This window comes from Rhinolophus sinicus, linkage group LG06 (assembly GCF_036562045.2).
Source record: "Rhinolophus sinicus isolate RSC01 linkage group LG06, ASM3656204v1, whole genome shotgun sequence".
Lineage (NCBI taxonomy): Eukaryota > Metazoa > Chordata > Mammalia > Chiroptera > Rhinolophidae > Rhinolophus > Rhinolophus sinicus.
The window spans coordinates 116,864,869-116,879,350 of record NC_133756.1 but is presented as its reverse complement, the minus strand read 5'-3'; the positions used below and the strand labels follow the sequence as shown (position 1 = coordinate 116,879,350).

At 37.7% G+C, this 14,482-nt stretch overlaps 1 protein-coding gene across 1 annotated transcript in view; it reads right to left on the bottom strand.

Annotated features, from left to right (window-relative positions):
• Positions 1-2,079: 2,079 nt before the first annotated feature.
• GDPD4 (glycerophosphodiester phosphodiesterase domain containing 4) overlaps positions 2,080-14,482 on the bottom strand; it is a 55,800-nt gene continuing 43,397 nt past the window's right edge. Inside the window, exons 14-17 of the mRNA XM_074337077.1 lie at positions 11,630-11,712; positions 10,247-10,290; positions 5,741-5,748; positions 2,080-2,720 (exon numbers count right to left, since the gene is read on the bottom strand). Coding sequence (XP_074193178.1) covers positions 2,250-2,720; positions 5,741-5,748; positions 10,247-10,290; positions 11,630-11,712 — 606 coding nt within the window. The 3' untranslated portion in view covers positions 2,080-2,249. The remainder of the gene's footprint in view (positions 2,721-5,740; positions 5,749-10,246; positions 10,291-11,629; positions 11,713-14,482) is intronic.

Genomic DNA, 14,482 nt, shown 5'->3' with positions numbered 1-14,482 from the left:
GGAATAAATCCTCCAATCAAAAGACATAAAGTGGCTGAATGGATAAAGAAACAATACTATATGCTGCCTACAAGACACTACTGTCTACAAGAGACTCACTTCAACTTCAAGGGCACATACAGACTGAAAGTGAAGGGATGGAAAAAGATATTCCATGCAAATAAAAATGAAAAGAAAACTGAAAGAAAAAATTCCATTATATATGTATTTACCCACACAGTTATCCATTCATCCACCAACAGACATTTAGGTTGTTTCCATATCTTGGTTATTGTGAATAATGTTGCAATGAACAAGATATCTCTTCAAGGTACTGATTTAATTTCTTTGGATATACACCCAGAAGTGGGATTTCTGGATCACATGGTAGTTTTTAAATTTTTAAATTTTTGAGGAACATCTATACTGTTTTCCATGTGGTTTTACCAATTTACACTCCTACCAACAGTGTACAAGAGTTTCTGTTTCAGGATGAGAGTTCCTAACAATTTTCAACACTTGTTATCTTTTGTCTTTTTCATAGTAGCTATTCTCACAGGTGTGAGGTGATTTCCCTTTGTGGTTTTCATTTGCATCTCCCTGATAATCAGTGAGGTTGAGCACCTTTCCATGTATGTGTTGGCCATTTGTACGTCTTTTGAGAGATGTCTATTCAGGTCCCATTCCCATTTTTTATTTCAGTGTGAATGTATGTATGCATTTGCTATTGAGTTGTATGACTTCCTCATATATTTTGGATATTAACCCTTTATTAGATATATGGTTTGCATATATTGTCTCCAATTCTGTAGGTTGCCATTTCACTCTGTTAATTATTTCCTTTGTGATGCAGAAGGTTTTTAGTTTGGTGCAACCCTACTTAAGTTATTTTTGCTTTGGCTGTCAGTGTTTTTGGTGTCCTATCCAAAAAGTCATTCCCCAGATAAATGTCAAGAAGGCTTTTCCTTGTGTTTTCTTCTGGTAGTTTCATGGTTTCAGGTCTTACATTTAAGTATTTAATCCATCCAGTTTCTGTTTGGTAAAATGAAGAAGTTCTGTAGATAGATAGGAGTGATGGCTGCACAACAGTGTGAATTTACTTAATGCCACTGAGCTGTACACTCGAAAGTGGTTATAGTGATAAATTTTATGTTACGTATATTTTATCATAATTTTAAAGGACAAATTTAAAAAATTAAGATTGGTATTAAAATTTTGTTTTACTAATGTTGTCTAGACTACTTAATATGTAATCTGTTTCTCTCATTTCCAAATCCTACCCAAACCTTTAAATTCCAGTTCTAATTTCTCCCAGATTTCTTCCAATCTCAAAATAACGTCACTTGCTTTTCTGGATTCCAAGAACTACTACTCTCTGAATGAGTTTGTAGACAAATAATGATTTTCTGACTGCTGATAGTTCTTTCAGTGCTATCATGAAGATTTAAATATTTATATTTATAAATAGTTATATTTATCTTGACTTCTACACCAGATTCAATTTTATCTGAGGGAAGGTGGCAATATCCTATTCTTAGTGTCAGTGAAGAGGACGAGGCTCTAGAAGTTATGCCTGGGTTTAATTAATGAAGTATTTAAAAATACTCCATTTGTAACTTATTGCACTGCTTCTTTCACTTGGTAGGTCTGAGGCCGTCCTACTGATAGGGCTATAGACACTTGTGGATCTGGTGTTTGCTCAAGGCTTGGGGCCACTGGTTGGGCATGGGATTAGGCCCATCATCCCATTGGGGAACCAGCCAACAAGAAGCTATTAAGAAGCATCCCACTTCACACTAGATCACAAAAGTGCACATGGGATAAAATCTCTGCTCCTGATTCATGCCTATGCCGTCTCTCATTTTCTGACTCAGGATGGCATCGTTTTTGCACTAATTCCCTAGACTTTGTCAGCCTCAGTGATCACAGGAGAGTCCAAAGAATACACCATTTACTTTCTGCATTCCTGAAAGGTTGCCTTTATTTCCATGCTGATGTTTACCACAGCCACTCCATTAGCAGGGGACACTATGAAGGGTTAGAGTGAGATGAACCCTGTAGCACCCAGAGAAAAATGAGATCCAGCTCTAAGACCACAAAAACTGCTTTTCCCTTGCCCATTCCCTGGAGATGCATTCTTTGTACAGATGCGAGACCAGAACAGTCCTCCTGAGAGCCTTAATGGCTCTCCTGCACTCCTTTCTTGATCACTCCCCACCATGACCAACCTCAAGCACAGAGAGAAAGAGGATGAAGGAGGCAAGATGTAACTACTTCTTCTCTGAAGTCAGCCTAAAGGAGGGTAAGGATATGTGAGATGTGGAGGAAACCATCTTCAAAGAGTATTCTTCGGGGGATTCAATAGTGGGCATCCTTTTATGTTGTGTTTCAGGATGAGTTACCTCTATGGAGGAAATTGTTGGTTCATTTGCCTTCGAGGCAGGCAATACAGTTTGGACGGTGGCCTCTCTGGTGGCCTTCCAGGTGGGTGTTTTGATGGGTTCAAAGGCTTCGGAGGGTATTAGTTGTCTATGGTTATCCTTCGCAGGCATCTCTGGTTTTCTGGTTTCCTTGACTGGCTCTGGTTTTCCGTCTGTCTTCTTGGGGGCAACTAAAAACTGGCGAGGGCCTGGGTGTTTCTTTATTCTGTTGGGTAAAGCTGGGTAGAGGGGTTTTAGAGTCCAAGGGCTTTCCAAAATTCGGGCCGGAGGCGCTATGGATAAATTTGAAGCTTCCTGATTCTTACTTTTTCCCTTTGGGAGTATCTCTGTATCTGTGGGATAGAAAAGACAAAAACACAGATGCCTCAAATGTCACTTCTCCAATCTTAACCGGTCATGTGATGAAATCTTTAAAATGTTAGTCCCTCATTTACCATCTCAGGTTCTTTCCCCCTAGTTCTTGCCCTACCTCAGACTTGATGCAGACTTTATCATGGTCCTCCAACTGAGCATGGTACTGGAGTTTAAGAGTCTACTGTGTGATGTTCTAGTTCCCTAATGGAAGCCCTCAGAAGACAGAGTGACATTTCCTTCAAGTTCATGCATTTTACAACCATTGCTTCCAAGTCAGTTTGAACGAAAAAATGAACACATCCTCCATTACAAAGAGGGCTTTTTAAGGCCAGAGACTTTGTCTTGCTTGTTACTACATACACAGTGCTCAGAAGTGTGTTACACAGTAAGCGCTCAAAAAATAATTTTTATCTGACTGATTGAAAAAAATTGATGATGGACAATTTCTTCTAGTAGTGGAGCTAGGAAATTGACTCTTACCAAAGAGAAATTAAAAACTGGATAATATACAGAACCAAGAAAACATCCTAAATAATCTAAGAATTTACAATATGGGGAGAACTGTGGGGCAAAAATCGAGAAGAAAGTGAGACTCCAAAGCAGGAAGACCAGAACTCGTTTTTTTCCTCCTGAATATAATTTCAATCTTGAAGAAACAGCTGCACATGTGGGTTTCATCTTTAGTCTGCTTTACAAGAGGAAGGAGATTTTTTTATTGCACTTGAATTTGTAGGTCAATTTCATAACAACTAATATCCATGATAGTTTCTCTAATTCATGAATATGGTATGTTGCTCCATTTATTTTGGGTCTTCTTTCTCTCAGTAAACTTTCGTAGTTTTCGGTGACCAATTATGTATCTTCTTTAAGAGGGCTTATAACATTTTCCTTAAATTTCTATTTTATGTTTTTATGCTGTTATAAATGCTATTTAAAATTTTTTAGTTTTCAATTATTCTTTGCTAATATAAAGACATACAAGTGATTTTTCTGTGTATTGACCTTGTATCCTGAGACATTGCTTAGCTCACTTATTAGTTCTATGTTTGTTTGCTGTCTGATTCTTTAGAATTTTTTAATGCAAATAATCATATCTGCAAATCGGGAGTTTTATTTCTTACTTTATGCATGTTATTTATCTTATTAAACTGGCTAGAATCTCCAGTACAACGCTAAATAGAAGTGGTGAAAGCAGATATCCCTGCCTTATTTCTGATCTTACAGGGAAAATATTTATTGCTTCACCATTAAAAATTATATTTGGTATATTTTTTGTAAATATCTTTGATCAGATTGAGGAAGTTTCCTCCTTATTCTTAGTTTGCCCAGAGCTTTTATTATAAATGGGAGCTAACTTTTGTCAAAAATGCTTTTTCTACTTTATTTTGTCAATAGGGTGGATTATATTGATTAATTTTCAAATGATATATCCATCTAGCATTACTGAGATAAACTCCACTTGCTCATGATGTATTATCCTTTTTACATACTGATAGGATTCAATATGCAAATATTTTGTTAAGGATTTCTATGTCTCAGTTTGTGGATGATACTGATCTATAAATTTACTTCTTGTACAGTCTTTGTTGGGTTTTATATGAAGTTATTGGTGACCTCATAAATCAGCTGGGAAGTCTCCTTCCTCTTCCTTTTTTTCTGAGTTGATACAAGATTAGTATTATTTCTTAAATATTCCTTAACCAATGAAATTGTTTGGGCCTTGACTTTTTGAATTAAATTTACTGAGGTGACATTGGTTAATAAAATTATAGAGGTTTCAAGCATACAATTCTATAATACATCATCTGTATATTGCATTGTGTGTTCACTACCCAAAGTCAAATCTCCTTCCGCCACCATATACTTGATCACCTTCATCCTTTTTTACCTTCCTTCCTCCCTCTGATAACCACTAAACTGTTGTCTGTGTCTATGAGTTTCTGTTTGTCTTTTTCCTTTGTTGCTTTCAGTTTTACATCCCACATGTGAGTGAAATCATGATTCTTGACATTTCCTGATCTGATTTATTTTGCTTAGCATGATATTCTCAAGATCCATCCATGTTGTCACAAATGGCAGTATTTCATGTTTTCTTATCGCTGAACAATATTCCATTGTATATATATACCATGTCTTCTTTATCCAGTCACCTATCAAAGGGGCCTGGAATTTTCTTGTAGTGAGGTGTTATATATACAAATTGATTGTGACAGATTGTGGTTATTAAAAATTTCTATTTCTCTCAGTTCTGGGAAGTTGTGTATTTCAAGGAATTTGTCTACTTCGTTTAAATTGTCAAATTTATTGGCATAAAAATGTTCATAATTTTCCTTTTTATGTCTAGGATCTAAAGAGACATTCCCTGTTTCATTCATCATTCATCATATTGGCAATTTTTTCTCTCTGTCTCCTTCCCAATCCCCTCCCTCTCTCCCATCCTCCCTCCATCTCTTGCATTTTACAAAGGGTATATTAATTTTATTACTTTTTCAAAGAAATAACTTTTCATTTTTTTCATTTTCTCTATTGTCTGTATCTTTTCTTTTTCATTGATTCCTGCTATCTTTAGTATTTCCTTCCTTTCCTTGGGAAAAATTTACTTTTTTCCCTTGATTCTTAAGGTAAAAAATTAAACATTTCTTCCTTCTAACTTTTAAAGTTACAAATCTCCCTCAAGTCCTGATTTAGTTGTACTCCACAAATTTTGCTGTATATACATTATCCTTTAGTTTACAATATTTTCTAATTTTCTTTGTGCTTTATCCCTTGATCAATGGGATGTACAAGGTGTGATCAAAAACTATGGTGAATATTTAAATTTAAAAAATTTATTACAGTAAAAGACACATTGCTATTAATCCCCCTCAAGATACTCCCCCCTCACTTCGAACACACTTATCCCATCATTCTTGCTACTTTCTGAAGCAGTTCTGGAAGTCCTCTTTCATGAGTGTCTTTAGTTGCACTGTCGTGGCTGCCTCAGTGTCTTGAACCAATTCAAAACAGTTCCCTTTCATGGTCATTTTGACTTTGGGGAAAAACCAGAAGTCGCACAGTGCCAGATCCAGTGAATAAGGTGGATGAGGACACACTGTAATGTTTTTATTTGACAGACATTGCCGTACCAGAAGTGATGTGTGACATGGAGGCTTTCTGTTGTGATCACAAAATATGGTGAATGCTGCTGCCAAGTACCATCCAACAAAAAGGCAGGGATCTTTGACACGGGAAGTGGTGCATCAAACCTTATTAATAACAGTGTGTGACAAGTTTCAACTTGTTCGGTACAGTCAGTTGGGTGTGAGCTACAGTTGAAAGAAGGTGTATTTTAAAGTGTGCCATAAATCATACTCCATCATGACAATGCTCCGTGTCACACATCACTTCTGGTATACGGGAATTTCTGTCAAATGAATAGATTTTGGTGTGTCCTCATCCACCTTATTCACTGGCTCTGGCACCAGGTGACTTCTGGCTCTTCCCCAAAGTCAAAATGATTCAGGCCATCAACACAGCCCCGATAGTGCAACTAAAGACACTCATGAAAGAGGACTTCCAGAACTGCTTCAGAAAGTGGCAAGAATGATGAGATAAGTGTGTTTGAAGTGAGGGGGAGTATTTTGAGGGGGATTAATGGCAATGTGTCTTTTATTGTAGTAATTTTTTTTATTTAAACATTCACTGTATTGTTTGATCACACCTCATATAGAAACACATTAATTTCAGCATTTGGAGGGTTAGCTAGATATGTTATTAATGTTTATTTCTTATTTAATTTTGTTGTGGCCACAGAACATACTCTCTAAGATTTCAGTCTTTTGAAATTTATTTATTGAAACTTGTTTTGTGGCTTGTCATGTAGTCTATTTTGGCAAATAGGCCATGTCATGTACATTTGAAAATACTGTATATTCTGTGGTTGTTGGATATACTGTTTTATGTCAAGGTGGCTGAAAGTATTGCTCAGACACCTGTATCCTTTGTGATTATATATATTTTTGTGTTAAGTTGTTCTTTTGGGTACTGAGAAAGGATTATTAAAATCTCTGACTATAATCTCTCTTTCATCCAGTTTTAATGTATTTTGAAGCTATGTTACTAAGTGCATACACAGTTATAATTATAATACCTTCTTGATATATTAACCTTTTCATCATTATGAAATCTTTGTTTCCAGTAATTCTCCATGCTTTGAAGTCTATTTTTTCAGATATTATTTCTTATGTTGATTGTTTACATGACTTATCATTTCTCCAACCTTCCACTTTCATCCATTTGCACCTTTGTATTTTAAGTATTTCTTTTGTAGATACCATATGGTTGGGTCTTGCTTTTTTCTATCTAGTCTGAAAATCTCTACATTTGATTTGAGTATTTGGTCCATTTATATTTAATGTAATTAATAAAATGGTTGGATTTATGACTACCATATTTGAACTTGTTTTTCACTTTTTTTTCTGTGATTTTGCTTCCTTTGCTCTCCTTTTCCTGAATCCATCTGTTATAAGAGATATTCTCCTGCTGGCTTTGAGGAAGTAAGCTGCCATGTTGTGAGGGGACCATATGGCTAGGACCTGAAGGTAGACTCTAGAAGCTCAGAGCAAAACCCTGCCAACAATGATGAAAAGAAAACAGAGTCAACATCAGTCCTACAGTTGTAAGGAACTAAATTCTGCCAACAACCTGTGAGCTTGGAAGAGGACTCTAAGATTCAGATGAGTATGCAGTCCAAGCCAGCACCTGGATTGTGAACTCTAAGCAGAGGACCCAGCTAACCCATGTCCGGACCCCTGGCTCATGCAACTGTAAGATGATAAATTTGTATTGTTTTAAGCTGTTAGGATTGTGATAATTTGTTATACAGCAATAAAAAACTAATACATACAGCAATAGAACCTATCCAAATGAAGCACAGAAATTAAATAGTCTAACAATAAAAATGAACAGTCTCAGTAACCTATGGGATAATGTCAAAGATATATATATATATATATATATATATATATATATATATATATATATATATGAAGAGGGAAAGGGCAGAAAAATATTTGAAATAATAGAAACTAAAAATATATCCAATTTGATGAAAATTATACTCTGATTGATCTAAGTAGTTCAGCAAACCCCAAGCACAATACACACAGATACAATCATATAAACCGTAACCAAATTACTGAAAACCAGTAGTAAAAGGAACAATCTTAAAAAAGCAGTCAGAGAAAAAGAACATATTACAAGCAGAAGAACAAAGATAAGAAAATGGAAGACTTTTTTTTGAAGACTTTTCATAAGAAACTATGTAAGATGGAAGACAAAGGACTGACTTCTTCAACGTGCTAAAAAATACATCCTCAAGCTAGAAAGGTGCTGAATGCCTTCTGGTTGCAGCAGGTGCAGCAGGACATGACCATCCTGGAGCTGGTTGTGGTGCCAGATTGTTCAGGAGACTCTATTCCCCCTCAGTCTGAATCGATCTAGATTGAAGTTCTGACTTCTGTCCAGCCTTCGTTATTCCCTCCCTGATTCTAAACTTAGCCCTCCACCTACTAGGTGTTTCTTGCAAGTACTCAAACAGCCTTTTGATATATTTTCTTTCTGCTTAGATCAGGCAAAATTAGTTTCTGTAACAACCAACTAAAAACTCTTAAAACGGGAAAAATTCTTAATTTATTTTCTACTCATCTTATTTTCTTATCATTTCAACATGGTGGGGAGTTGGGGTCAAGTTAAGTGAATACTTTTTCTAAGGCATTATAGCCATTTCCTTCATCCAAATTTAGACAGTTCTTCAAATTTTCCTTCAAAACTTCTCTCCCATCCATGATTTCCTCACCATTTCCATGTTCTTTTCATTTCTTGGCTGAATTACTGTTATGGGCTGAATTGTGTGCTCCCCAAATTCACATGTTAAAGCCCTAACCCCCAGAACCTCACAATCTGACTATACTTGGAGATAGGGCCTGTAAAGAGGTGATTAATATAAAGCCATTAGGGTGGGCTCTAATCCAATCTGACTGAAGAAGAGAAAAGTTAGACACAAAGAGAGACACTGGGGGTGTGTGTGCACAGAGAGGAAAGGCTGTGTGAGGACACAGTAAGAAGGAGACTATCTGCAAGCCACTAAGAGAGACCTCAGAAGAAACCAAGCCTGCTGACACACTTATCTTGAATTTCTAGCCTCCAGAACTGTGAGAAAATACATTTCTGTTTAAGCCACCAGCCTGTGATATTTTGTTATGGCAGTCTTAGTGTACTAATACAACTACTGAAAATCATAATGTAACTGGAATACAGCCTTCAGACTTACTGGCCAGTATAATGATCTTAAAAATCCATGTCACTCAGAGTTATTTGAAATCTCTCTTCCCCTCTGCCCACCAGATTTGGATAATCTTCGTATGACCCTTCAGTTTCACAGTATGAAAGACCATTGCCTTTTATTTAATTTATTCAAATTTTGAACTTGTTTCTTCATGGTCCCTGTGGATCCATTCCTGACTCTAAGTGTTGTATCGATTCAACCCTCTGCCAGCTAGTGCCCAGCATCTCAGGATCTTCACCACTGTCCCCAAGAAATTAAATTGATTTATGATTTTTGTGATGGTACCAATTTGAGGCTCCAGGAGCTGTGGAAGGAGATCGTATCACGTACTGCACAGTCCTCTGCCTTCTAATTGGCTTTTCCTTTCACATTGCACTGGCTTTCCAAGCCCAAAACTCATAGTGTGATTATCTCCACAACCTTTTGAAAATTAAATCTAGCTTCCCTTCCCCTTACTAGACCCATCTCACTTCCTCAGGCCCTGAGTTCTGCTGCTGAATAACAAACTACTCTGTTATTCCATCCCTTTACACAGAAATCTAAGCATATTGCTCCCTTGTTTCAAACCCATTTGCCATCTCCTGGCTACTTATATGCAGAGCCTAGACTCTAGTACAGCTTTCTAGGGTCTCTGTAGTTTTCTCCCTCCATCTTCCAATACACATCACACATAACTGAAGCCCCGTAGAGCACATTCAGCCCTAACAGGCATGGGAACTATTCTGTCTTGGACCTAGGTGCCTCGCCCAATGATGTCAATTGCTATGCTTTTGTCTGCGTCCTCACTGCTCTGTGGGCCAGGATTCTTCTCTCTTAGGCAACCCACAGACAGCTTTCAGTTGTCTTCAGCCCTTCTCAGAGCATGGTGCAAAGTACGTATTCAATGAATGAATATATGAACAAGTTAACAAATAAACACCATGTTCAAAATCTTCCAAGGGGTCTCACTGTTTAGACAATGAAGTCCAAAAGGAAGCCTATATCGAGGGTCATCCAGAATCTCTGCCCCGGCTACACTTTTCCATTTCTCCCTGGTGCCAACCCCGTCCTCCACATTCCCTTGCCTCTTGTCAGAGACGTGAGAGGCAGACCCTGTGCCCTGGGGGCAATGGTTAGGAGTCGGGTAGGCCTCTGACTTTACCTTGACTGCTGGTGCTTTCCAAGGCTTTTTCTTTTTTCTTTTCTCTCCACCTGGAAGGAAGCAGACTGCCCATGAGTCTCAGAGACCTCTTCCAAAAAGTCTATAAACCGAGGCAGTAGCCAGAAAAGTAACATTATCCGGTCAAATTCTCCCTTTGGAGGGTTTGTACTTTCCCCCTTTAAAGGATAACTCACTAATGAAGAAATGATGGGAATTATGAGGTCTACACAACCACGGTATCCTCCAGCTAAAATTACTGTATTTTGCCGTGTACACTTTTTTGCCCAAATTTGTGAGGAAAAAATGAGGAGGTGCTAATAGTACTAATTAGGGGTAGTACTAATTCTGTATCTATATAAATGTTTTTAAGCCTTTTATTTATGCTTATGAGCTAAGTGTAACTCTAGAAATCAATAACAATATCTGTATGCAGAATAATACCCTGGAATACAATAATCGGTTCTGTTGAACTTATGATGAACTTGCAACAGCAGAGTTCTTGGCCTTCTATGCTGTGTCAATATTGTGAATTTGTTACTGGTCATAAAATTTCTTGTACCTTGTATCTGTTCTTGTGTTTTGTAATTATTTGTTACATAAAATTTCTTATACCATAATATGTTAAAAAATAAATGCTAAAATTCCTTTATAATACTAAAAACAAGTACCTAAATGTAAACAAATAAAAATTTGAATTAAAAAATTAAAACGAAAGATTTTTTTCCCCCAGAAAGTGTAGGCCAAAAACGTGAGTGCACATTATACTTGGGAGCACATTTAACATGGCAAAATACGGTACTCGACCAGGGTGTTTCCTCTCCAACCTTGAACCTTGCAATCCTGTAGGATTTGCCCTGCAAGGATTCTCAAATGTCATTTTTTTTTGGACAAATAAAAAGACTGTGGTCTAGAAAGGGACAGTGATTTTCCCAGGGTCACCCAACAACTAAGGGGCAAATTGAGGGCTATAACTCAGCCTTCCCAGTTTCTGAACCTGCTCTGCACAGTACCCTGCATGTCCGTTTCGTGGGAGGTGGGAAGATGGAGGCACTTGTTCTGGGCAACCTTCAACCCCTGTCCCCTCCCAAGTGATCCACACTGAATCCATAGTAACAGGCTTTCACTTGGCTTTCATGAGCGTCCTTCCCCTTAGAACACTGTCTGTCTTGTGCTGAGGACGTGGAAGGGGTGTGAGGAGCTGCAAGCCACATGAGAAGAAATGAGAGGTTCAGCTTATTCACCCTGTCTCCCTGAGATCTTGCCATGTGCGATTACAGGAAGAGTGTAACTGATTTTTTTGTTTTGTTTTGTTTTTTTCAACTTTCCATAAGAACCATTTATACTTTCACTTTGGGGAAAAAACATTTAAAATTACAAATATATGCTTACCAATGAAAATAAAATATGGCAACAATGAAAACTGCAGAAACACCATCCGTGAGAAGCCACATGAACATATAGTAACCTGGTGTCTGCAAAACAGAAAACAAACTGAAGTCAAAGAACTTTACAGTGGCAAGGGATTTTCGATCATATGGGCCACGTCCCTTGCTCTGCCACCTGGGCTGGGGGTGGCGAAAAGCGGCGGCAGAAGTGAAGGAAACCTTGACTGCTGTGGTGGTCTCAAACACAGAGAGTACCTGCTGCTGTCCTAACAATCACCCCTTCCATGTGGGGGTGCTCTACAAGGGATAAGACAGTCCACACCCTTCATTTCCCTTGACCCTCAACACAGAGGCCTGAGGGAGTCCCAGCGAAGCCACAGAGCAAGTCTGCTCTGGACCCAGGACTCCAGCCCAAGTTTCTTGACTTCCAGTGCTCTGTGTATTCACGCTATGGCTTCCCATCCTGGCTGTACATCCAAATCTACCTGGGCAGCTTTTAGTAATACAGGTTCCTGGGTCGCCCTACCGACCTCAGGAATTAGAATTTCTCCATTTTTAACAAGCTCCCCAGGTGATGCTGATGCAACTAGTCTGTAAGCCAGCACTTAGGAATCATTGTTCTATACCATGATGCTTCAAGTAAGCATGCTGAATTTATAATGCTCCCTAAACTAACATGCCCCCTTCTCCATGCTCCTCGCCTGAACCACCCACTTCCAAGAGCTGCATCTCCTGGGTCTTCTTGTGTGAGTTTTACAATTCCCTCGTTTGATCCTTCCTTTCCTCCCCCACTGTTCCCTCTCCAATTTTACTTGATGCTACTGGAGCTGGCACTTTTTATTCTTTCTTAGGCCATTCTCTACCTTATCTCAAGGTCTTTCCTTGGATTGAATAATATTACCATATTTTGCCATGTATGATGCACACTTTTTTGACCAAATTTGTGAGGAAAAACTAAGGATGTGCATTATACATAGGTAGTATGTTTTTAAATCTTTTATTTATGCTTATAAGTTAAGTGTAACTCTAGAAATCAATAATGATATCTGTATGCAAAATAATACAGATATCGGTTGGAATACAATAATCGGTTTTGTTGAACTTAATGATGAACTTGCAGCAACAAAGAGTTCTTGACCTTCTATGATGCCTAAATATCATAAATTTGTTACCGGTACATAAAATTTCTTGTACCTTGTATCTGTTCTTACATTTTGTAATTATTTGTTACATAAAATTTTTTGTACCATTATGTTAAAAAATAAATGCTAAAATTCCTTTATAATACCAAAAACAAGTACCTAAATGTAAACAAATAAAAATTTGAATTAAAAAATTAAAACAAAAGATTTTTTCCCTGGAAAGTGTGGGTCAAAAATGTGGGTGCACATTATACATGCATGCGTATTATACGTGGCAAATACAGTAATATTAATAACAACACTAATGATCATGATAATAATAACCAACAATTAATGAGCATTTACAGAAGCTAAGGAAGAGTTCTAAGTATTTTAAGGGTATTTTCACATCTAATCCTCATAACAGTCCTACCAGGCTCTTAACAACTTCCACTAAACTGGGGCTCTTAATGCCCTCTGGGAAACAGACTGATGCTCCAGGCCTGCTGGCCTGCTCCAGGATGCCCCCCAGGAGAGCATCACCAAGCAACACCAAGAATCAGTTGTTCTTGCTCTTCAAATGGCTTAGAACAGTTGTATTCATTGTTATAAATGTTCAGTATAACTCAATGTTACTTAAATTTGTAAAACGAGTGAAAAAAAAGTATGTCATTTTCAAGGAAACTAAGTCAATGCTTTGAAAAATTGCATGAAGACAAAGTAGGTCATTAAAAAATAAAGTGCATTTGAATTAGGTGTGTGTGAAACACTATAGGAGATTGGGGCAGGTAAATTATAAAAAGCTGGGTATAATCCTCATTCAGATTGTTTCTCCTTATGACTAAATTCTTATTCTGCTTTAAAGAAATAAAACTTAGAAATCATAACTGGTTCATCTGGATATTTAAATAAGGAAGAGAATACAGAATCCAATCAGCTGAATTAACCTCAAAGAAGAGTTTGACTCTATGTCAAAAGGTGAATGAATATCTTAAACTAAAATAAAAGTGTAAGGTGTGTGTGTGGTAGATTATACGACCACAATATTCCTCCCTAAATGCAAACCCATATGCGCTGTGACTTTGCTATTCTTCCCCATCAAGAGGTGGAATCGGGTTCTCTCCTGCCCCACCTTGAATCTGGACTTGGCCACATGACTTGTTTTGACCAATGGAATATTAGCAAACATCACACTGGGGGAATTTGAAAAGTACACGTGCATTGGGGCTTGACCTCTCTTGCTGCTGGGAACCCATGGCCACCAGGTGAACATGCTCAAGCTGGCCTCCTTGAGGATGAGTGACCACTTGGAGAGAGACCCCAGCTAGCCCAGGTAAGACCCTAGACATAGGAATGAGGCCATCCTAGACCAGACAGCCCAGCCCAGCTGGCTCAGACCACAGCAACCACTCAATCATCAAACAAAATGTAACAAATATTTCTTTCTTGTAAGCCACTAAGTTTTAGGTGGGTTTTTTTGTTTGTTTGTTTTTGTTTTATGTAGGAAAAGCTGATAGACTGCATATCTTTTTTTATGATTCCCCACTTTTAACTTTTTCAATTAACAGACCAAAGATCAGACCAGATTGTGTTGGATAAAAGTGCTTGTATTGTACTATTATCCCAAATTTACAAATAAGCAAACTGAGGCACAGACAGTTTAACTAACATTTCCAAGTATATACAATAAGTGGTAAAGCCAAGGTGTGCGTCTGCATATTCTAACAGCAGAGTGT